This window comes from Oncorhynchus masou, chromosome 2, assembly GCF_036934945.1.
Source record: "Oncorhynchus masou masou isolate Uvic2021 chromosome 2, UVic_Omas_1.1, whole genome shotgun sequence".
In the NCBI taxonomy this organism is placed as follows: domain Eukaryota; kingdom Metazoa; phylum Chordata; class Actinopteri; order Salmoniformes; family Salmonidae; genus Oncorhynchus; species Oncorhynchus masou.
In genome coordinates, this window is record NC_088213.1 from 15,811,019 (window position 1) to 15,837,186 (window position 26,168).

Below are 26,168 nucleotides of genomic sequence, written 5' to 3' on the forward strand. Positions count from 1 at the left end.
AGCACAAGCAGGAACACAGAGACACACGCAGGAACACAGAGACACACGCAGGAACACAGAGACACACGCAGGAACACAGAGACACACGCAGGAACACAGAGACACAAGCAGGAACACAGAGACACAAGCAGGAACACAGCGACACAAGCAGGAACACAGCGACACAAGCAGGAACACAGCGACACAAGCAGGAACACAGCGACACAAGCAGGAACACAGCGACACAAGCAGGAACACAGCGACACAAGCAGGAACACAGCGACACAAGCAGGAACACAGAGACACAAGCAGGAACACAGCGCAGGAACACAACACAAGCAGGAACACAGCGACACAAGCAGGAACACAGAGACACAAGCAGGAACACCGACAGACACCTATTCATTCCGCTCCCCTCTTCTGGTCCCTATTAAATAATGATTCTGATTATACAGGAGCACAAAGACTTACGGGTGGTTCCAACATCCATAGAATGGAGTCACCCTTGAACACTGACGTAAGGTCAGTTTTATATTTCCCCCGATAATGGCTAAGGCAAGGATTAATGGAGGGTGAGCTGATCTTAGATTTACACCTAAGAGTCAAACTCTCCCCATAGGGAGAATGTGGTTGGCCAGAGGAGGACGATAAACTCCTGCTTTCTCTCATGCCTTTAGAGACGCTGCACAGCAGTCCCCTGCCAGAAGTGTTCACAGTAAACCAACAGCTTACAGGAAGAGGACAGGAAGAGTGGGACAGGGGGAGGCTAAGGGGAACTTGAGCTATGAAAAATACAGAGCGCCAGGGACTCGATTTCCAGCTATTTCAAGTGGGAGGAATTCAGTGTGTCAGTGTCCAGATCAGGAATAAGCAGACCATTTAGTTACAGCACATGGAGAGGGAATTACCAGGATGTTGTACTGAAACAAAATGTCAAATTTCAGCCATGCTTATGAATGAATTCAAATATGCTTATTAAAATGGTCTGTCATCAGACGAGGACTGTTAGGATATCAGGTTATGTATATTTTAAGACTTCATAGAATCTGCATTATGATGCGACCTGAATATCTCCCATTACAGAGTATCATTGTTCTCCACTATAACATCACCTAGTCAGTCTTACGGAGTGGAATCACTGGTCGTATTTTGACCCAGGTCTGACAGAGAGCGAGAGAGAGAGAGAGGTCTAATGGACTCACTTGGACTCCTCATCCAGCAGGTGGAGCAGCGCAGTGGGCTTCTTACTGATGAGATTGATGCAGCCTGTGTTGTCGATGTAGTCAATGTTGTGCCAGCTGATGCCCTCCGCCCTGTACTCCTCCTATACCATCAAATCAAATGTTATTTGTCACATGTGCGGAAAACAACAGGTTACCGTGAAATGCGTACTTAAAAGCGCTTAACCAACAATGCAGTTAAGAAAACATATTTTTTTAATCAAGTAAAATGAAAATAATAAGGCTATATACAGGGGGTACCGAGTCAATGTGCGGGGGTACATGTTAGTCGAGGTCATTTGAACATGTAGATAGGCGTAAAATGACTATGCATAGATAATAAACAAGGGGGGGGGGGGTCAATACAAATAGTCCAGGTGGCCATTTGATGGATTAATTGAACACTGAGCTGTAGTCAATGAACAGCATTCTCACATGTGTTCCTTTTGTCCAGGTGGGAAAGGGCAGTGTGGAGTGCAACAGAGAACGCGTCATCTGTTGGGGCGGTGTGGGAATTGGACTGGGTCTAGGGTTTCCGGGATGAACAAATAGAAACATGAAGATGTGACCTCACAATGCTATGGTTCAACACTCAAGGGTTTGGTCCTAGTTAAGAATCTTACCAACTCGTACTAAATACCACTGAGCCCCATAACATTGTATGGGACATCCCTCTTCTATGCTGTCTAAGTTCTACAGAGGTTTGGGTTGTCTGCCATAACTGCAGAGGCAGAACACTATGCATATGATAGTGGAATAGGGGATAGTTCTGACAAACATCAATCACACAACCGTCATTCACAGCCTACATCACACATTTCATCCCAAGGACAGGTAAAACAAGATTGTGGCCTGTACTCTAACTGTGTTTCTTCACTCTTGGCACTGGAGGTTGGTCCCACCTTAATTGGGGAGGACGAGCTCTTGGTAATGGCTGGAGTGGAATAGGTGGAATGCTATCAAATACATCAAAAAACATGGTTTACATTTGTTTGACGCCATTCCATTCTCTCCGGTTCCAGTAGTAGTGTCGATACTGGTGTTCCAGTAGAACAAAAACAAAACAACAGTGTTCCAGTAGTAGTGTCGATACTGGGCCTGAACAAACAAAACAACAGTGTTCCAGTAGTAGTGTCGATACAAACAAAACAACAGTGGGCCTGAACAAACAAAACAACAGTGTTCCAGTAGTAGTTTCGATACTGGGCCTGAACAAACAAAACAACAGTGTTCCAGTAGTGGTTTCGATACTGGGCCTGAACAAACAAAACAACAGTGTTCCAGTAGTAGTTTCGATACTGGGCCTGAACAAACAAAACAACAGTGTTCCAGTAGTAGTGTCGATACTGGGCCTGAACAAACAAAACAACAGTGTTCCAGTAGTAGTGTCGATACTGGGCCTGAACAAACAAAACAACAGTGTTCCAGTAGTGGTTTCGATACTGGGCCTGAACAAACAAAACAACAGTGTTCCAGTAGTAGTGTCGATACTGGGCCTGAACAAACAAAACAACAGTGTTCCAGTAGTAGTGTTTTTTTCCTGTTAGGCTAGAACACAGCACAACCCTTCCCTGTGCTGTGCTGTGCCTGCCTGGACCACTGTGCTGTGCTGTGCCAGCCTGGACCACCGTGCTGTGCTGTGCCAGCCTGGACCACTTTGTGGTTTAATAATATGAAAAGCATTCTTAGCATTTTGCAGTATTTCTCCCCTACTGCACGTTGTTTCCTTGACTCGCTGGGGAAAAGAACGGAGCGATAAAGGGCGATAATCCCAGTGAGAGTTTCATCAAATCAATGGAGCCTCCTTTCCCCTCCTCTCTATTAGCCAAAACACACACAGTCAGCTGAACAAACCAGTCAATCTGTTATCCCTCTGCCCTCGCAAATAACGACGGGGAAATACCAGAACCAACCTCATTGGTGGCAGCATGGGCACAGAAACAATAACCTCACACGGTGCTTTAGGATCCCAGTCTGCAGAAGAATGGAATGAACCAACGGCCCAGTTCTTCAATGCTTAACAAACATGTTCATATTAGCCAGCCATGAACATTGTACTGACAGTGTTCATGGTTAGACTTTGGGAAAGGGGAGCTGATCCTAGATCTGTGCCTAAAAAGGGACCATATATATGTATTGTGTTTACACCACAAACACTGAACAAGGTCCTATAAAATGTTGTTGTGGATATTTCCCATATGGTAGGCTCAGGCTGATGTGCAACTGAATGGCATAGTGCATACAGCATCTGCTATGTTTGTCTGTTAACCTCCATCTCTATTCTGCTTCCCTCTCCTGACTCCATCACGTCTCCTTCAGTGAGCCTAGATCTATCCAACAACCTGAATGAACCCTGGTAGCACATGGAAAAAACAGAAAATTACATTTACAAGATCTCTATAAAATGGTAAAAACACATACCAAACCACATACCATTAACTGTATAATGAGCGCTCGTGTGTGTGTGTGTGTGTGTGTGTGTGTGTGTGTGTACACACAAGTGTGTGATGTGTCTTACGATTCCAAGAATCCCTTCAGTGTGTAGTGATTTATGATGGTGATGTCATGCCTGCCAGATGTAGCTGGAGATGAGCCAACTTGACGTCTGGACACTTTGTCCCCCCGTCTCTTGTTCCAACGCACACGCACACACACATTTCCTTTCATTGAGGGGCAACTAGCACCTCCCCTCGCGCACTGTCAGAGTTACCCAACACAAAGGAAACGGCTCAGTCCAACAATATTCAAAGGACTTGGCAAATGCAAATACAGGCTAGCTGAATATCTCTTTAGACAGAATACTTATGGGGGGGAAAAAATCTCCTTGATGCCACCTTGATATTGTCTCCATGTTGATCTGTCATCTATTAGGGCCACCACTAGGCCTTCACAATGCAGCCTCTCATCTCTTTGGTTTCCTACAACTAGATGTGCAGGTCAGTCACGCTATCACAACAATACAATCCAGATATGCAAATAAATCCCCTGCTTTATTCAATTTCCCATGAGCACAAATAACCTGCCATCTGCTGATGTCGAGCCCTTGAACAATGCTAGAACGGTTCTACACCGTGGCTGACCCTGCCTCCAAACCATGGTACATAACCCAGTCCTTATTTTCTGTTAACCAGAGGACTTGGACGTCTCCAAATGGGACCTTCCTGTCAAGTAAAGCACTGGGCAAAACATGCCTGGAGAACGACGGTGAGTGCTTGGAAAAGGTCAAGCATTAGAATCGATGATCCTTGTGCTACTCAAGCAGGTCACATTCACAGCCCGATTCTTGGATGTCAACACGGTCACACATTGATGATGGGCTGGTGTGTTCTCATTCTAACAGGGTTTGAACATGCCTGTCTGCACAGAGAGCCTTTTAGTGGGACTTACAGGATCATACAATATGGAGACATTTTCTAGTCAATCATTATCATGGACTTTGAGGGCAAGTTGGTGCTTTATAGACTATGACTTCAATCAGCCCCAGTTCAGTCAGTAAAACCATCAAGGCCCATGCTGTGTTTACAGTATGAACATGCCAACTTCAGCACAGCGTAACAACACGAGGCAAGATGATCAACACGATAGTGGTTAGCTAATAGCAGCATGAAGACTGTTGACCCTGCTAGCTGGCTGTGTACAGTACAGTAGACCACCATACTAGCTGGCTGTGTACAGTACAGTAGGCCACCATGCTGTTCATTGAGTGTGAATGGACCATAAACACTGCTCTAATGACAGTCCTGCTCTATGTTGCCAGCAGTGGTTTAGACGTCTGATGGTTTGCCAACACTTAGAGTGTGGAGTTATTAGCTGATATGACAGTCACTGGGGAGTGAGACGCTGCAGCCTGCTGAATGACGCACTCCACCCGCTCTCTGGAGGAATTCAGGCCACGCATACACACACACACACCTCTCTCTTATAGCAAAGCCTCTACGAGAATGTGCATGCCTGGGATGTCTCAATTTTTTTTTAAAGAATTTGCATTTATAAGATCAAAATATTTATTTTCTAAAGGTAGCAGATAAGCACATGACCACCATAAACGGTAGTAGATAAGGACATTTACAACCACCAGAAACGGTAGTGGATAAGGACATTTACAACCACCAGAAACGGTAGTGGATAAGGACATTTACAACCACCAGAAACGGTAGTGGATAAGGACATTTACAACCACCAGAAACGGTAGTGGATAAGGACATTTACAACCACCAGAAACGGTAGTGGATAAGGACATTTACAACCACCAGAAACGGTAGTGGATAAGGACATTTACAACCACCAGAAACGGTAGTGGATAAGGACATTTACAACCACCAGAAACGGTAGTGGATAAGGACATTTACAACCACCAGAAACCATTTACAACCACCAGAAACGGTAGTGGATAAGGACATTTACAACCACCAGAAACGGTAGGGGATAAGGACATTCACAACCACCAGAAAAATGTCTGCCTGCTTATGACAAGCAGCACGTGGTTGCTTTAGTACATTCTTATGAGTATTGAGTTCAGAACTATACCAGAGTATTGTCTTGTTCACTTCAGTTCAGAACTACAGTGCCAGTCTAAAGTTTGGACACACCTACTCATTCCAGGGTTTTTCTTTATCTTTATTATTTTCTACATTGTAGAATAATTAGTCAAGACCAATGCCAAGAGTGAGCAAAGCTGTCATCAAGGCAAAGGGTGGCTACTTTGAAGAATCTCAAATATAGAATATATTTTGATTTGTTTAACACTTTTTGGGTTACTATATGATTCCACATGTGTTATTTCATAGTTTTGATGTCTTTAGTATTATTCTACAATGTAGAAAATAGTAAAAATAAAGAAAAACCCTTGAATGAGTAGGTGTGTCCAAACTTTTGACTGGTACTGTATACCAGAGTATTCTTGATTGAGCGCTAACAGTTCAGAACTATACCAGAGTATTGTCTTGATTGATCTCTAACAGTTCAGAACTATACCAGAGTATTGTCTTGATTGAGCTCCAACACTTCACTAGTAGCATGATGCAATGGCCCAACCTCACCAAAGCATGAAGCAAACAAACCCTCTTAGAAGTTGAGTGAGTGCTGTACATGTTCAAAAGCTGTGGCTAATTTTTAACATGGAGGTTAATGAAGGCAGTGACTTTATGGATGGGTGCCTTTGTACAGGAGGCCTCCTTGAGCAAATACAGTATGTGTCATTACTGAGATGGTACTGTTAAAAGGAACTCTCCAATCAGTTTCAGTTGTACTCACTAAGGCTTCATCTAGACAGGCAGACACATTCTGATATTTTTTCACTAATTTGTGTTTTGACCAAGCAGATTATCTTTGAAAAAGATTGATGTCATTGGTCAAAAGACCAATTAGTGAAAAAAAATATCAGAATTGGGTTGCCTGTGTGAATGCAGCCTAAAAGTACTAAAGGACAATCGTGATTAAACATGATGTTTACCTACAATCATGACCGATCATGATCATGACCGAAACAACCTTTCTCTCCAATCCAGTCAGTAAACACCAACACACCTCCATCATAATGAGGGTAGAGGAAGTAACATCCATCCATCATAATGAGGGTTGAGGAGGTAACAGCCATCCATCATAATGAGGCTTGAGGTGGTAACATCCATCCATCATAATGAGAGTTGAGGAGGTAACATCCATCCATCATAATGAGGGTTGAGGAGGTAACATCCATCCATCATAATGAGAGTTGAGGAGGTAACATCCATCCATCATAATGAGGGTTGAGGAGGTAACATCCATCCATCATAATGAGAGTTGAGGAAGTAACATCCATCCATCATAATGAGGGTTGAGGAGGTAACATCCATCCATCATAATGAGAGTTGAGGAAGTAACATCCATCCATCATAATGAGGGTTGAGGAGGTAACATCCATCCATCATAATGAGGGTTGAGGAAGGTCCATCCATCATAATGAGAGTTGAGGAGGTAACATCCATCCATCATAATGAGGGTTGAGGAGGTAACATCCATCCATCCATCATCCATCATAATGAGGGTTGAGGAGGTAACATCCATCCATCATAATGAGGGTTGAGGAGGTAACATCCATCCATCATAATGAGGGTTGAGGAGGTAACATCCATCCATCATAATGAGGGTTGAGGAGGTAACATCCATCCATCATAATGAGGGTTGAGGAGGTAACATCCATCCATCATAATGAGAGTAACATCCATCCATCATAATGAGGGTTGAGGAGGTAACAGCCATCCATCCATCATAATGAGAGTTGAGGAGGTAACATCCATCCATCATAATGAGGGTTGAGGAGGTAACATCCATCCATCATAATGAGGCTTGAGGTGGTAACAGTCATCCATCATAATGAGGGTTGAGGAGGTAACATCCATCCATCATAATGAGAGTTGAGGAAGTAACATCCATCCATCATAATGAGAGTTGAGGAGGTAACATCCATCCATCATAATGAGGCTTGAGGAGGTAACAGCCATCCATCATAATGAGGGTTGAGGAGGTAACAGCCATCCATCATAATGAGGGTTGAGGTGGTAACAGCCATCCATCATAATGAGGGTTGAGGAGGTAACAGCCATCCATCATAATGAGGGTTGAGGAGGTAACAGCCATCCATCATAATGAGGGTTGAAGTAGGTAACATCCATCCATCATAATGAGAGTTGAGGAGGTAACAGCCATCCATCCATCATAATGGGGGTTGAGGAGGTAACAGCCATCCATCGTAATGAGGGTTGAAGGAGGTAACATCCATCCATCATAATGATGGTTGAGGTGGTAACAGCCATCCATCATAATGAGGGTTGAGGAGGTAACAGCCATCCATCATAATGAGAGTTGAGGAGGTAACAGCCATCCATCATAATGAGGGTTGAGGAGGTAACATCCATCCATCCATCATAATGAGGGTTGAGGAGGTAACATCCATCCATCATAATGAGGGTTGAGGAAGTAAGATAGATCCATCATAATCAGCAGTCAGATGGTTGAAGAGGTGAGTCATGTGGCGGTCAGCCCCATAATAAACCCTATTGCATAACCCACTGGAGGAGCTTGCCTCCTCTTTAAAGGACCACTGTATTGTGAACTTCCATGTAAGTGCATTGTGGATAAGTACAGTTTAGTACTGAAAGGGTGTAGGAATGCCAAATGCCTTACCTGCTCAAGCTTAAAGATGTGCTGATTGAAGTAGTGTTGGAGCCTCTCGTTAGCGAAGTTGATGCAGAACTGCTCAAAGCTGTTGTTTTCGTAGTCCTCAAAGCCAAAGATGTCCAGCACTCCGATGGAAAAGATCTGTGAGGGATACAGGAGGGTGAAATCTCAATTAACAATCTGCTTTTTGACAACAACAAAAAAACAATTCAACATGAAAGTCTAACTGACAAGGTTTGGGAAGGTTACCAAAGACCCTGAGACGCATAATGGAAAACAAGGTTGAAGCTGTTTGAACAAAACCACTGATGTCACTGATTCCAGAAGGAGGTTCATACTATGATTTATTAAATCAATAAAACAGCTCGTCTCTGCCAAGGTGTTCACGCTCTATTTGAACACCTGTACCAGAAGCATAAAGACAGTTATTCTGGGCGGAGAGGTGAGCGTCGGGTAGCCTTAGAGAGGTGAGCGTCGGGTAGCCTTAGAGAGGTGAGCGTCGGGTAGCCTTAGAGAGTGAGCGTCGGGTAGCCTTAGAGAGGTGAGCGTCGGGTAGCCTTAGAGAGGTGAGCGTCGGGTAGCCTTAGAGAGGTGAGCGTCGGGTAGCCTTAGAGAGGTGAGCGTCGGGTAGCCTTAGAGAGGTGAGCGTCGGGTAGCCTTAGAGAGGTGAGCCTGCAACCGGAGAGTTGCCAGTTCGAATCCCGAGTCCGATGGAAACCAATCTGGCAGGAGGTGAGCTGGCAAAAGGAGGGTAAATGTTGTGCCCTTGAGCAAGGCACTTAACTGCCCCAACAACAGCTCCCTGGGTGCCCAGTGTGGCAGCCCCCCACACCTCCCCATAATATGTATATGTATGCAGTAAAGTACTTAAGGAAAAATACTTTAAAGTATTACTTAAGTAGTTTTGGTAGTATTATTAAGTAGTTTAAGTAGTATTACTTAAGTATCTGTACTTTACTATTTACATTTTTGACAACTTTTACCTCACTACATTCCTAAAGAAAATAATGTACTTTTTACTCCATAAAATGTTCCCTGACAACCAAAAGTACTCATTACATTTTGAATGCTTAGCAGGACGGGAAAATGGTGCAATTGACACACTTATTAAGAGAACATCCCTACTGCCTCTGATCTGGCAGACTCACTAAACAGAGAACATCCCTGGTCATCCCTACTGCCTCTGATCTGGCAGACTCACTAAACAGAGAACATCCCTGGTCATCCCTACTGGCAGACTCACTGATCATCCCTACTGCCTCTGATCTGGCATCCCTACTGACTCACTAAACAGAGAACATCCCTGGTCATCCCTACTGCCTCTGATCTGGCGGTGTCGGTGTGCCCCTGGCTATCCGTAAATTTAAAAAAAAACAAGAAAATGATGCCGTCTGGTTTGCTTAATATAAGGACTTTGAAATGGTCTATACTTGCACTTTTGATACTTAAGTATATTTAAAATCAAATACTTTTAGACTGTTACTCAAGTAGGACGATTGGGTACTTTCCCCCACCACTGTATGTATGCGTGTCTTTCGGAGAGGTTGGGTTAAAAGTGGAAGGAAGTAACCTTTTAGTTGGACCTTGAAATTGACCAATCAAGTGATCTTAATCTTAATGAAGTGGAGAGGTGAGCATGTCATCAACGCATGACATGGATATATTATAAGCAGACATATGTATGTTGTAACAAAGCATGATAGCAGTCACGTTGGTCTTACCTTGGCGCTCTCCTCCAAGTCCCGGTTGTTGAGCAGTGCGTGGTTGATCCGGAACACAATCCAGTCAAACAGTGCGCTGTACAGGGACTTGGCCATGGAGTCTCGCACCGTGCCCGCCTGCAGGAACATACAAAACCACACATCCATGTTACTAGTGAGCTACTGCACCTCCCTATTCATCTGTGTTACTAGTGACCTACTGCACCTCGCTATTCATCTGTGTTACTAGTGAGCTACTGCACCTCACTATTCATCTGTGTTACTAGTGAGCTACTGCACCTCGCTATTCATCCGTGTTACTAGTGAGCTACTGCACATCCGTGTTACTAGCTATTCATCCGTGTTACTAGTGAGCTACTGCACCTCGCTATTCATCCGTGTTACTAGTGAGCTACTGCACCTCGCTATTCATCCGTGTTACTAGTGAGCTACTGCACCTCGCTATTCATCTGTGTTACTAGTGAGCTACTGCACCTCGCTATTCATCCGTGTTACTAGTGAGCTACTGCACCTCGCTATTCATCCGTGTTACTACTGACCTCAAAAGATTGAATGTGAAAGACCTGGGCCCATATTCACAAAGCATCTCAAGAGTAGCAGTGCTCATCCGGGATCAGAACCTCCTCTTATTCATTATGATCAAAAAGACAAAACTGATCCTAGATCAGCACTCCTTCTCTGAGACGCTTTGTGAACACGGGCCCTGGTGCCATGGGTGATCAGTTAGGTACGCATGGAATACCCTAAACATTTTGATCAGACAATGGAATCAACTTCACTTGTGTGGATTTCCTGCTTTAATTATACAATGTTCCTAACATCTGGGCCCCATCGGGTTTGTCTTCAAATAAATAACTAATAAACATCTAGAAATCAAGATGCATTTGTTGCTTGTTTTTCTACCTTGCAATCAAACAAGGATAAATCTCTTCCAATATATACTGAACAAAAATATAAAAACCGCCACATGCAACAATTACTATGATTTTAAAAAATCAGATCAAGTGAAATAAATGCATTAGTCCACTTGGGACCAAGGCACACCCACTGGGGAGCTAGGCACAGACAATCAGAATAGGTTTTTCCCCACAAGAGGGCTTTATTACAGACAGAAATACTCCTTGGTTTCATCAGCTGTCTGGGTGGCTGGTCTCACATGATCCCGCAGGTGTAGAAGCCGGATGTGGCGGTCCTGGGCTGGTGTGTTTACACGTGGTACTGCCAAATTCTCTAAAAACGACGTCGGAGGTGGCTGATTTCCTTGAAGAATGTTGCATGTGGCGTTTTATGTCAATGTAGAAAAACAAGCAACAAATGCATCTTGATTTTGTTTATTAGTTATTTGTTTGAAGCCAAACCCGACGGGGCCCAGATGTTAGGAACATTGCATAATTAAAGCAGGAAATCCACACAAGTGAAGTTGATTACATAGTCTGATGGAAGTATCCGATGGAAGTAAACTCAGCAAAAAAAGAAACGTCCCTCTTTCAGGACTCTGTCAAAGATAATTCGTAAAAATCCGAATAACTTCACAGATCTTCATTGTAAATAGTTTAAAAACTGTTTCCTGGGCAGCGCAGTGGTCTAAGGCTGTGCCACCAGAGACTCTGGGTTCGAGCCCAGGCTCTGTCGCAGCCGGCCTCGACCGGGAGGTTCATGGTGCGACTCACAATTGGCCTAGCGTTGTCCGGGTTAGGGAGGGTTTGGCCGGTAGGGATATCCTTGTCTCATCAACTCCTGTGGCGGGCAGGGCGCAGTGCATGCTGACCAGGTCTCTAGGCGTACGGTGTTTCCTCCGACACATTGGTGCGGCTGGCTTCCGGGTTGGATGCGCGCTGTGTTAAGAAGCAGTGCGGCTTGGTTGGGTTGTGTTTCGGAGGATGCATAGCTCTCGGTGGAGGGTCCGTCATGGTCTGGGGCGGTGTGTCACAGCATCATCGGACTGAGCTTGTCGTCATTGCAGGCAATCTCAACACTGTGCGGAACAGGGAAGAGATCCTCCTCCCTCATGTGGTACCCTTCCTGCATGCTCATCCTGACATGACCCTCCAGCATGACAATGCCACCAGCCATAATGATCGTTCTGTGCAGGATTTCCTACAAAACAGGAATGTCAGTGTTCTCCCATGGCCAGCGAAGAGCCCATATCTCAATCGCATTGAGCAAGTCTGGGACCTGTTGGATGGTAGGGTGAAGGCTAGGGCCATTCCCCACAGAAATGTCCTGGATCTTGCATGTGCCTTGGTGGAAGAGTGGGGTAACATCTCACAGCAAGAACTGGAAAATCTGGTGCAGTCCATGAGGTGGAGCTGCACTGCAGTACTTAATGCAGCTGGTGGCCACACCAGATACTGACTGTTACTTTTGATTTTGACACCCCCTTTGTTCAGGGACACATTATTCAAGTTATGTTAGTCACATGTCTGTGGAACTTGTTCAGTTTATGTCTCAGTTGTGGAATCTTGTTGTGTTCATACAAATATTTACACGTTACGTTTGCTTAAAATAAACACAGTTGACAGTGAGAGGAAGTTTCTTTTTTTGCTGAGTATAGTAACATGGATGAATATTAGACATATGACAAAGACTTGAGTCATGTTCCCAGTCCTCTGTCCCCATCGGTCCTCTGTCCCCGTCACGTCAGACTTCTGTCCCTGTCATGTCCGGTCAGTCAGTCCTCTGTCCCCGTCACGTCAGTCCTCTGTCCCCGTCACGTCAGTCCTCTGTCCCCGTCACGTCAGTCCTCTGTCCCCGTCACTTCCGGTCAGTCAGTCCTCTGTCCCCGTCACGTCCGGTCAGTCAGTCCTCTGTCCCCGTCACGTCTGTCCTCTGTCCCCGTCTTATGTCCAACTCCGAAATGAAAACACTAAAGTTCTTATTAGATACACTAAGGTAGTGCCCTCCCCGTTTCACGTGCCTAACGAACATGACCCAGGAGATCCGTGGGCAGGGCCATATTCATTAAGTGTCTTAGAGTCGGAGTGCTGGTCTAGGATCAGTGTTGTTGTTTTGATCAGAATGAATACGATTACATGGACAGGGGGGACCTGTTCTTAGATCAGCGCTCCATGTCTGGTTAATATCTTTCAAGCACAGCATTGTGACTCGTGGCGTGGCAATGGGGCTTCAGCAGGTGGCCACAGGAGGCGAGTCCTGGGCTGACACCCTGTATTACGTCCCAGCAGCACCTCTACTGGTCATGATTAATGACATTAGTCTGCCTAATGACCATCAGAGTGACAGAGGCACTACCAATCCAATCTACTGTAGAACAGACACCAATGAAAACATTACCCCTCTGAGGATAGGCAGCTGATAGCATAGAGGTGTCAAGGAATGAGACAATGTATTTTACAAGGAAATGGAAATAGTGAGTGAGTGAGAGAGATGGTGTAATAGCAAAGTACTAGAGGACGTTTTCACACAAAAGTATTACTGATCTAAGTACGATGTGCAAAACGGGCAATTTCACAATTGACTACAGTATATCGACTACAGACACGAAACGTGTAACATAAGTTTTAATAACATAACAAAGTTTCTCTTTAGGAAGGCTTTCTGTTGATAGCTGGGTTCCTTGGTGTCCTTGTCCCCTGTAGTGTCAGCTGGGTTCCTTGGTGTCCTTGTCCCCTGTAGTGTCAGCTGGGTTCCTTGGTGTCCTTGTCCCCTGTAGTGTAAGCTGGGTTCTTTGGTGTCCTTGTCCCCTGTAGTGTCAGCTGGGTTCCTTGGTGTCCTTGTCCCCTGTAGTGTCAGCTGGGTTCCTTGGTGTCCTTGTCCCCTGTAGTGTCAGCTGGGTTCCTTGGTGTCCTTGTCCCCTGTAGTGTCAGCTGGGTTCCTTTGTGTCCTTGTCCCCTGTAGTGTCAGCTGGGTTCTTTGGTGTCCTTGTCCCTTGTTGTGTCAGCTGGGTTCTTTGGTGACCTTGTCCCTTGTAGTGTCAGCTGGGTTCCTTGTCCCTTGAAGTGTCAGCTGGGTTCCTTGTGTCAGTTATCCTGTCTTGTTGTGCCAATTTGTTTTGTATTTGGTTTTTATTTATTATTTTATGCACTTCAAGATTATTCTGTATAATGAAAAAAGTGTTTTAAAAATGTTATAAATAATAATAATTATTAGGAGTCATTAACTCATACCATGACAGACAGTGAAGGGCTGTTTGTCATCTTCTGTTGCCATGCCTGAATGTCCATTAATCAACCAGGTGAGATAGATTTACCACACACAAAAATGTGACTGGATTGTGTGGGAAGTTAGTATAGTACATTTCCAGTAGAAGTGCCTGCAGAGCTTCAGATGTCTACTTTTGCGCAAAACATGCCATTATACAACGGTCCAGCAAAAGTTGAAATGACTGTCTTTTACATAATTTACTACTTTATTTTTAGCGACTACAAAAAGATCTGCCTAGCAACTCCCAAAGATCATACAAAATGCTATTTATATTGCTAGCAAGAGTCTTCAAAAGTGAGAGGCCTTTTCATTATTTAAAGGAAGTTGGATTCAGAACATTCCGGTGAGCATCAATCTTTTAAATATCTCAATAACAAAATGGATAAGACCTAATCCAGGAAACAAGGCATATGTCGCAAGTCACGACTTCACAGGAGAGCCGCTTCAACGTAAACATTTTTTTTTTCAAAAAGCATTTTTTGGCAGAAATGCCTTGTCAAAAATGTGAGCTTTCATGTGCCTTAATAACAAACTTGTATGCCATCTGTAAATGCAATTGTTAAATTATGAGCCTTGTTGGTTAAACCACAGAAGTTAAACCACAAATGATTGGCTGAGATAATAAGTGGGCTGGAAATGCCGAGAGATGAGTTCGGATTGGTCTGCCATATAGGAGGCTTCTGTCTATTTGAGCTCGTCAGTCTGTGTTGGTAATCCTGTTGACCGGGTTTTTTTTTTTTTTAAATGTATTGTGTAGTGGAGCTGCATATGTGTTGCTCTCCACCTCCGGGAGGATCAAGTTTTGAAATCAATGTAATTAGAGTATGACAGATAAAGAGATGGCGAAAACACCTCCAGATTACATCTTCAAACTCAGGGCAACCATGGCATGGCATTCCTGACAGGGAGACGCGTCCATCATGCATGATGATGTATACAGGTAAAATAGCTAGCTACATTTTCAGACATTACACATTTCTAATTTTGGCTCCCCAGCTGACGTTATTATCCGTATCCCAGAGCCGTTTGCTTTTCTAGTTAGAGCCTAATGTTCGCTAGCGAACATTGAATCTGGTTGTTTAGCTCCCCGCACTGTGGCATTGTTGGCACTGTTCATTGTGGTTTAGCTAGCTAACGTTAGCTGGCTGACTCGTTAGCTAACGTTACGTGACAAGTGTACAACACCCGTTGAATATGGCCGGTGTCAGTCTGCAAAAAAAGCGTAATGAAATTGTTGCCAGTAGAGCTGGTTAGGCTGTTTTCATGTTATCCATAGGTAAACAAATTATCGGCCAGAGCGTCAAGTATGCGCTCCGAGAGCAAAAATGAGATGGGTGGGGCAAAAGCTTAAGAGGGTGTGAACAATGCTCTGCGACAAAAGTTCATCAACTTTCAAAGCAGAATTACTTTCCCATTGTTCCTCAAATACAGTTTATGATATACCACTTTGTAGCTCTGTAAAAAACACAATTTCAAATGTCCCTCCATAAGACTGAATCCAGGTGGTGAGTCACAATTAGAGTGAAAACAAATCCATGGTACTTGAGTTTTCAAGTAGTAAAATACCAGTTGAGACTACAGGGCGAATGAGTAAAAGTTCACTGTTGCAACTGTTACAACAATGTTTACAGAAAGGACCACCCAAAGAGCTGCCAGAACAATCAGCACTGTTTGTTCATATAAAATGGCTCCTAAACAGCTGGAACGAGGGCGTAGCTGTGTTTTGCGTTATATGGTTGATAAAGTAGCGGTTTTGTGGATTATTAAAGTGTTGTGTAGTGAGGAAGTTTGTTGTATGCTGTGATATGGCATAGCCACATGCTTGTTGGGGAGGTAGAAAAGGATAGACTTTGTAGAAAAGATTTAGATAAAATACCCATCCAACATGTGGGCATACTGTAGGTGTAAATAACAAAAAATAATATGCAATTATACTAAAAATAATAGGCCTTTGATTTCCACCTTGTGAGCTTGTTGGTCAGTCTTTCAGCTGAGTCTTGGCCGTAGTGTGTTTGTTTTCAGAGAATCCCTCTCTGGTTTCTGTAAACAAACTAAGCAGCTCTCTGATGCTGCAGCCTTTGTGGACTAGCGTTGAGGAAAAGGAACTTGTGCCATTGGATTGAGAGCTGTGGCAGTCTTTCTCAAAAGGGACTTTTTTCAGTAGCTTGGTGTAAGGCTGACTTGCAATGCGGATGCACATTTCAAGGATACTTTTTTAGTGAACTTAAAACCATATCTAGGTGTTTGCATGGCTACAAGCACACTCCCATTAAAGGGGGTCTGCTCGGTAGTGCCAGTGGAACTAACAGCTCTACACACAGCCACTTCCCACTCAGTGTTTCCAAGGTCAAAATGATAGATGTGGTGTATGAGTGCACGTGCGCGCGTGTGTGTAGCTGTGAGTTCCGCTGGCCCTGCAGAGCAGACCCCTTTTAACGGCCCTGACATCCGCCATGGCCTACCCCACTGTAGACATCAATCTGATCCCTCAACTATCCACACCCAACCAGACAGACAGACGACAGATACTGACAAACAGACCAGCTCTGACTCCAGCTCCTTCACAGCCTGCCCTGGGACTGGGACTCAGTGTTTCCCCTATATCGTTATTTAGATAGGCAGGATGCCTACTATTCCTTAGCATTTACCAATGTAGAATAATGCAATATGTCTTGACGATCAAATTTTCAAGAATACTTTGGGATTGGGTTGAGGAATGGTACATCTTGAGGTAAGGGGGAGTATTTGACTGTGCCTCTTCGTTGCACTAAGGGTTGAGAATGTTTGGGATGAGTTTCAGGTTTGTGCTGTTGACTTGGTCTCACCTCAGCCAGTTTGTAGGGCACGATCAGCCTCTCTCCCACTGTCATGGTCTTCCTCGTCGTCAGGGCTTCAAATAGCATCTCCTCCTTGACCTGTACAGAAAAGAGACCACAATTAATTTCACAGTTGAAAGCAATTTCTGTTTCAGAAACACAAAGCCCATTCTTCTTCTGTACACACACCAAGCCCTACAACAGCTTTCATTCAGCCGAATGTTTAGGTAATGAGGGTGGATATGTGCCCTGCTATGTTTAGTGGGACGGGCACTCACGGTCATGAGAAAGACTTATTCCTAGTTATTGAAGAGGGCCAGCGGCCTGCACTATCCAATTAACATCCTGGAACTACAGGGGAGAAGAGGCAGAGTGGAGGCTGTGTCCCAGCACAGTGCACTTCTCTTGGATGGAGACTATGTCCCAACTCGGGTTGCAATATTCCTGGAACGTTCAATAAATTCCCTGGTTTAACAGAAAACCTGGTTGTAGGATTCCAGATTTCCTGCTTTATTTCCTCCTCATTCCTGGGAATCTTACAAAACGGGATATCGGGAAAGCCAGGGAATCTACTGAACGTTCCAGGAATTGTGCAACGCTAGTGGAGGAATCACAGCAACATTTTATCTGAAGGTACTTAAATACTGATTAACAAACCATCTCATATTTTAAATCACAAGTAAGCTGTATAAATCACTACACATCTCATTTATATATTATTTTAACATTATTTTAAAATGAATTACCATTTATCTGTAAGATGCTTGACTGACTCTGACCCAACCCATTTGGGGAACATATGTTCTTTCACATGAGCACAAGCCATGTTCCTTAGCCACTAGCTGCTCCTGTTGCTTCCCTGCAAACCTCAACGATGGTTGGATCAGTATTCTGAAAATACATCTGCCCTTATAAGTCCTGACTTCTGTCCCTTCACAGCACATGTTCACTGGAAAAACGATCATTCATAAACTGAGGCTAAGAGAGAAAAATAGTGTTGTGCCTACAGAATATTTGTAGACGGATGACAGAATTAGAAATTATGTAATTATACGCTGCATGCAAACCAAATTCCTAACCAAGGAATGAAATTTTCCACCGAGTGTCTTGGTACTGACAAGCCTTGCGCACAGTACAGTACGTCACTGCAAAAGCATCTGAAAACATCCCGACTCAGAGAAACAAAGTGCTTGGGAACACATTTTAAGAATAGATTTCCACACTACGTAGGTCGCATTCAATCAACTTCTGTTGTATCCATTATAAAACAAGAAAATTAAAAATACAATTATATAAAGCCTTGCCTTTCTTGAACTTTAACTCACACGTGTATTTTCTTACGAGCACCGACTTGGTTGATAGCTCCTTTAATGAGAAGAAATGGACTATGGCTGTGATACGTGGTTGTCTCACATAAGAGCATCTGCTAAATAACGAACATGTCAAATGTAAACATAATAAGGAATAATTTCAACAGTAACACACTTACCTCTAACAGTTCTGAGACAGTAACAGGCTTACCTCTAACAGTTCTGAGACAGTAGGTAGGACTTCTGGATTGCAGATGTCAATGGAGTCATCTCGGTAGGTCTTCTTCTTGTAGCGGATGTTCCCCAGGTGAAGAATGGCCGACAACAGAGAAAATATCCTGTGGGACAGTAAACAAGGCTTGTGTCACCACAGAAACCTGGCTCGTTACAGAAACCTGGCTCGTTACAGAAACCTGGCTCGTTACAGAAACCTGGCTCGTTTCAACACAGAAACCTGGCTCGTTTCAACACAGAAACCTGGCTCGTTTCGTTACAGTAACCTGGCTCGTTACAGTAACCTGGCTCGTTACAGAAACCTGGCTCGTTTCAACACAGAAACCTGGCTGGCGTTTCAACACAGAAACCTGGCTCGTTTCAACACAGAAACCTGGCTCGTTTCAACACAGAAACCTGGCTCGTTTCAACACAGAAACCTGGCTCGTTTCAACACAGAAACCTGGCTCGTTTCAACACAGAAACCTGGCTCGGGCTTTTGGACAGTGTATCCTGGTAATTTACCTGTGACGATGATTCCTTTGCCTGTGTTTGTAATTTCAGTGTATGTGTCAGTGTGCGTACACTGAGCACTGAGATTTAGTGTGTGTGTGTGTGTGTGTGTGTACTCACTGTTTGCGCGTGGCAGGCAGGAATCCCACCATCTCCATGGCCAGCTGCAGTCTCTCAAAGTCATGCTTCAGGTCCTCCCCTTCCACTGTGAAGCAGTCCTGCACGGGCCAATGACAGGAGACCAGGTGTTATCAGTGTCCAATATGGTACCCATTTTGGCTTTACCACATAATGGCATACCACATGGTAGCCATTTTGAATCAAACAACACTGCAATTGTAGCACAAAATCAGTGCGACTGCCAAACAGTAAGTCAGCCCAGTGTGCTCAACTGAGCGGATATAGTAGGTGCTGTACTAGCCAGTACTGTGCCATCACCAACACTACATACTGTACCCTAACATAAGAGAAAATGTCCTTTACAGGGTCTGCAGGAGGAAGGGCCTTTACAGGGTCTGCAGGGGAAAGGGCCTTTACAGGGTCTGCAGGGGAAAGGGCCTTTACAGGGTCTGCAGGGGAAAGGGCCTTTACAGGGTCTGCAGGGGAAAGGGCCTTTACAGGGTCTGCAGGGGAAAGGGCCTTTACAGGGTCTGCAGGGGAAAGGGCCTTTACAGGGTCTGCAGGAGAAAGGGCCTTTACAGGGTCTGCAGGAGAAAGGGCCTTTACAGGGTCTGCAGGGGAAAGGGCCTTTACAGGGTCTGCAGGGGAAAGGGCCTTTACAGGGTCTGCAGGAGAAAGTGCTGAACAGAAGGCTGTGGAGAGAAAACAGTATGGAAGAGGAGAGTTTGGGTATCCAGGTACAATGAGGGACACAATGAGGCTTCTAATGAGGTGCACGCACATACACCCCCTGTGGTGTGTAGCCCTGCAGGCAGCATGTTCTCTTTAACAGGTTTAATTCACCTGGCTTCAGTCCCAGAGTTAAATCAACTAGGACATCCAACTCCATGATTACATGCAAAGGACAGTAATGACAACCTGTTCCAAGACTATAGAATCTGTCCTAGCTGAACTATGATTGGTATTAAATACTGAGACATGGTGCACTGTATTGTAAAATGGCCATGATTTAATAAGGTTGTACAGTATAAAACTACATGTAGCTGTATCATTCATTTGTTTGTCCGTTGACCAACATACAGAAGAGTTATGATAGCAGCTAAATTGCAGCATGGTAAAGGGACACTTCGGGTTTTTGGCAATGAAGCCCTTTATCTACTTCCCCAGAGTCAGATGAACAAGTGGATACCATTTTTATGTCTCTGTGTCCAGTATGAAGGAAGTTAAAGGTAGTTGCACGAGATGATGCTATCAAGTGATAGTGCAATGCTAGCAACATGTTCCGCTAGCATGCTAGCAAAAAAAATGTAAATTGTATCCACAAGCATGCAATTTGCATGCTGACTGCAGGAAAGTCCCATCAGAGCAGTTGCCAGAGACTTTAACGTTAATTTATCTACCATAAGCCGCCTCAAACGTTGTTTTCGAGAATTTGGAAGTATGGCCAATCGGTCTCACAACCACAGACCACGTGTAAGTGTTTTGCTGACGTCAACGCTGTGAACAGAGTGCCCCATGGTGGCGGTGGGGTTATGGTATGGGCAGGCATGAGCTACGGATAACAAACACAATTGCATATTTTCGATGGCAATTTGAAAAGACAGATCCCTTGATCCTGAGGCCCATTGTCGTGCCATTCATCCGCCACCATCATCTTATGTTTCAGCATGATAATGCAAGGACCCATGTCGCAAGGATCTGTACACAATGCCTGGAAGCTGAAAATGAACCAGTTCTTCCATGGCCTGCATACTCACTAGACAAGTCACCTATTGAGCACGTTTGGGATGCTCTGGATTGAGGTGTACAACAGCGTGTTCCAAGTCTCGCCAATATCCAGCAACTTCGCACGGCCATTGAAGAGGATTGGGACAACATTCCACAAGCAACAGCCTGATCAACTCTATGTGAAGGAGTTGTGTCACGCGCTGCATGAGGCAAATGGTGGTCACACCGGATACTGACTGGATTTCTGATCCACGCCACTAACTTTAAGTTATCTGTGACCAACAGATGCATATCTGTATTCCCAGTCATGTGAAATCCGTAGATTAGGACCTAATGAAATTATTTAAATTGACCGATTTCCTTATATTAACTGTAACTCAGTCAAATCTTTGTAATTGTTGTGTTTATATTTAGTTCAGTATAGATAAAGAGCCTCATTGCCAAAATCCCCAAGTATCCCTTTAAGGCAGGGGTAGGCAGTTCCAGTCCTCAGGGGCCTGATTGGCTGCACAGTTTTGCCCCAGTCCCAGCTAACACACCTGACTCCAATAATCACCTCATCATGATCTTCAGTTTAGAATGAGATTTGATTGACCAGCTGTGTTTGTTAGAGATGGAGAAAAGAGCGACACCAATCAGGCCCTGGAGGACTGGAGTTGACCACCCCTGCTTTAAGATCATAGGAAATTAGAAAGATAAGCAGCAACTGAAATGATTACATAAGATGGTGCCGATCCTTCCTTGTCATCAGGGCTTGATTTATAGTGGGATCTACTGTACACAACAGATGGTCTTTTTGGACTCATCATGGAACATACAGTTCGAGTACTTTGACGTGTGAAAACGTCTGAATAACTTTGGCTTTGAGGTGACCCTTGGTGGATGAGTGTGTGAATCAGATGGTATGACTGCTTACAACACCAGGAGGGCAGAATGTGTGGATAGAGATCAGCTGGTAAGGAAATGGCATCCTCTCCAGAGGAATACACACACACACACACACACACTACAGGGGGAAATGAAAGGTATATTTCCAGATTGGCAAGTCTGTTTCACAGACACTTCATGCATTGCATAGCTCACACTCCTCTAGAATTCCACAATGTCAGCGAAGGGTAGAAAAACAACGAACGACAGCGTCTTTGATACACAGTATATTACAATGCTAATACAATAGAACTATCATTAGACAATGATCATAATGTACTACTATGTATATAGAGCCGTAATATTCCAATAATGCAAGAGTGCCAATTCTTTCAGTGGCATCTTGTACATGATTTGACTTTTCCTTTCTTTAATGACAAGACAGTAGATAATAATTCCGTGTTCAACATCCCCCAGAGCCATTTTCCTGGAACAAAGCAGTAGCCTTGCCTGTCCCCTTGTTGCAGATGTGTAGCACATCAACACAAAACCACAAACACATACCTGGAGACATTGGGGGAAATGTCTTGGCATGTACTGTGATCGATGAGATGATTGGTGAAGCACGACACTGATTCAAGGCTATGGAATATGCATATGGTGAGCATGCCATTCACAGACAACCAGAACACCCATCACTACATCAATCAGCACACCCCAACTCAGACACCTGTAGCCAGGTTGTATCAGCACACCCCAACTCAGACACCTGTAGCCAGGCTGTATCAGCACACCCCAACTCAGACACCTGTAGCCAGGCTGTATCAGCACACCCCAACTCAGACACCTGTAGCCAGGCACACCCCAACTCAGACACCTGTAGCCAGGCTGTATCAGCACACCCCAACTCAGACACCTGTAGCCAGGCTGTATCAGCACACCCCAACTCAGACACCTGTAGCCAGGCTGTATCAGCACACCCCAACTCAGACACCTGTAGCCAGGCTGTATCAGCACACCCCAACTCAGACACCTGTAGCCAGGCTGTATCAGCACACCCCAACCCAGACACCTGTAGCCAGCCACACCCCAACTCAGACACCTGTAGCCAGGCTGTATCAGCACACCCCAACCCAGACACCTGTAGCCAGCCACACCCCAACTCAGACACCTGTAGCCAGGCTGTATCAGCACACCCCAACCCAGACACCTGTAGCCAGGCTGTATCAGCACACCCCAACCCAGACACCTGTAGCCAGGCTGTATCAGCACACCCCAACCCAGACACCTGTAGCCAGGCTGTATCAGCACACCCCAACCCAGACACCTGTAGCCAGGCTGTATCAGCACACCCCAACTCAGACACCTGTAGCCAGCCACACCCCAACTCAGACACCTGTAGCCAGACTTGTTGACATAGCCCAACAGAAGGTGACCTTGATCCTCCCTTGTGGTTGAGAGTCAGTGTGTGTGTCTGGTTGAGAGTCAGTGACTGTCTTTAAAAAAAAAAAAAAAACATTTATTTTTCCTTTATTTAACTAGGCAAGTCAGTTAAGAACAAATTCTTATTTTCAATGACGGCCTAGGAACAGTGGGTTAACTGCCTGTTCAGGGGCAGAACGACAGATTTGTACTTTGTCAGCTCAGGAGTTTGAACTTCCAGTTACAATCTTCCAGTTACTAGTCCAACACTCTAACCACTAGTCTACCCTGCCTCCACTGTCTGTGCCCAGGTAGCAGGCCAGGGGAGTACAGGCTCATAATGTCTGGAATAAATGGAAACCAGGTGTTTGATGTGTTCGATAACATTCCATTTACTCCATTCCAGCCATTACCATGAGTCTGTCCTCCCTAATTAAGGTGCCACAGGCCGCCTGTGACACACACACAAACACGGGGGGGGGTCACGGGTCAGCTACTGTGAGGCTATGTCAACAAGTACCGGGGCAAACAGGGGAATGTTTGGATGGCTGCTTATCGCCATGCTCTCATTCAATCTGCCCAAAGTGTTTGTTGGCGGATTCTGACCAGGATACTCCAGGTTCCCTGTATTAATATTAACACTGGTTCATGGCTGAGTGAGTGGTGACCCAGGGTACCGGTGTGTGTGTGGTAGGCATACTGTACTAGTAGCGTCCTCACTAAGGTGGGTACTAGAGGTCGACTGATTATGATTTTTCAATGCCGATTACCGATTATTCGAGGACCAAAAAAAGCCGTTTATTTTTTATTTTTTAATGACAATTACAACAATACTGAATGAACACTTATTTTAACTTAATATAATACATTACATAATACAAAATCAATTTAGCCTCAAATAAACAATGAAACATGTTCGATTTGGTTTAAATAATGCAAAAACAAAGTGTTGGAGAAGTAAAAGTGCAATATGTGCCATGTAAGAAAGCTAAAGTTTCAGTTCCTTGCTCAGAACATGAGAACATATGAAAGCTGGTGGTTCCTTTTAACATGAGTCTTCAATATTCCCAGGTAAGAAGTTTTAGGTTGTAGTTATTATAGGACTATTTCTCTCTATACCATTTGTATTTCATTAACCTTTCGACTATTGGATGTTCTTATAGGCACTTTAGTATTGCCAGTGTAACAGTATAGCTTCCATCCCTCTCCCCGCTCCTCCCTGGGCTCGAACCAGCAACACAACGACAACAGCCACCATTGAAGCAGCGTTACCCATGCAGAGCAGGCTCAGAGCGAGTGACGTTTGAAACGCTATTAGCACGCGCTAACTAGCTAGCCATTTCACTTCGGTTACACCAGCCTCATCTCGGGAGTTGATAGGCTTGAAGTCATAAACAGCGCAATGCTTGACGCACAACAAAAAGCAGCTGGCAAAATGCACGAAAGTGCTGTTTGAATGAATGTTTACGCGCCTGCTTCTGCCTACCACCGCTCAGTCAGATACTTAGATACTTGCATGCTCAGTCAGATTATATGCATGCAGGACACGCTAGATAATATCTAGTAATATCATCAACCATGTGTAGTTAACTAGTAATTATGATTGATAGTTTTTTTACAAGATAAGTTTAATGCTAGCTAGCAACTTACCTTGGCTTACTGCATTCGCGTAACAGGCAGTCTCCTTGTGGAGTGCAACGAGAGAGAGGCAGGTCGTTATTGCTTTGGACTAGTTAACTGTAAGGTTGCAAGATTGGTTCCCCCGAGCTGACAAGGTGAAAATCTGTTGTTCTGCCCCTGAACAAGGCAGTTAATCCACTGTTCCTAGGCCATCATTAAATATGAATGTGTTCTTAACTGACTTGCCTAGTTAAATAAAAGTTATAAAAAAATAATAATAATAATAAATGAAAAAAATTGGCTCCCAAAAATACGGATTTCCGATTGTTATGAAAACTTGAAATCGGTCCTGATTAATCGGCCATTCCATTCCGATTAATCGGTCGACCTCTAGTGGGTACAGTAGGCATAGATAAGGGGTTTCTAACTCCTGGTACAGGAGATACTGACTGTCCAGCCCAGCACTAAGACACCTGTTTTAAATCATGAACTGATCATGGTCTTCCATCTGAACCACGTCTTAATGAGTCAGGTGTGTTTGAGCTGTTCTTCCATCTGAACCACGTCTTAATGAGTCAGGTGTGTTAGAGCTTGTCTTGAGCGAACGCCTGCATACCCAGTATCTCTCCGGGACAGAGTTTGGAGGCCCCTGGTTTACAGACTATTCTTCCATCTAGTCAACGACCAAATAAGCCAATCAGAATATGTTTCCATCTAATCAATCAAGTCAACGACCAAATAATCCAACCAGAAGATCAGAACAGAGATCGAAGGAACAGAGACTGGGACAGGCAACACACAACTGAGGAAGTGGACACACCCCAAACCAGGAAGAACAACAACAAAAGGGAAAAGCAAGGAGAAAGGCGTGTGGTAGTGCACAGAATGTGACAGGGGCACACGCACTTGTGAGGACAATGAAGTTGTGAGGGAGAAGCCAGTGATTATTAGTTTTGATAATCAAAACTCCTACAGGTGATTGGTGAACACTCAACACAGTCTCGCCCAGAGAGATGTATACTGACCGCTTCGCTCTCATAGTAATTCTCCCAGTGCAGTCTCAGGACTTTCTTTGTCATCTGGAGAGGGTTAAAAGGTAGAGTAGATGGGGTTAGGGTTAGGCAGCGCAGCATTCCATACACCACACACACACACTCTACACATGGGACTGGAAGGGACAGTTAGTAGAGGGAATGGAGTCATATTTAGACGTCGAGTTGGGGCCCATCCTACACACACACACACACACACTCAGTGCCCACACACACACACACACACACACACTCTCAATGCACACAAACACACACACTCAGTGCC

General features: G+C 44.5%; 1 protein-coding gene across 1 annotated transcript in view; it reads right to left on the minus strand.

The window, feature by feature from the left end:
• The window catches only part of LOC135552611 (unconventional myosin-IXAa-like), a 186,377-nt gene that overhangs the window by 58,900 nt on the left and 101,309 nt on the right, over nt 1–26,168 (minus strand). Inside the window, 7 exon segments of the mRNA XM_064984329.1 lie at nt 1,182–1,303; nt 8,364–8,498; nt 10,079–10,195; nt 17,068–17,157; nt 18,580–18,706; nt 19,215–19,312; nt 25,877–25,930. Coding sequence (XP_064840401.1) covers nt 1,182–1,303; nt 8,364–8,498; nt 10,079–10,195; nt 17,068–17,157; nt 18,580–18,706; nt 19,215–19,312; nt 25,877–25,930 — 743 coding nt within the window.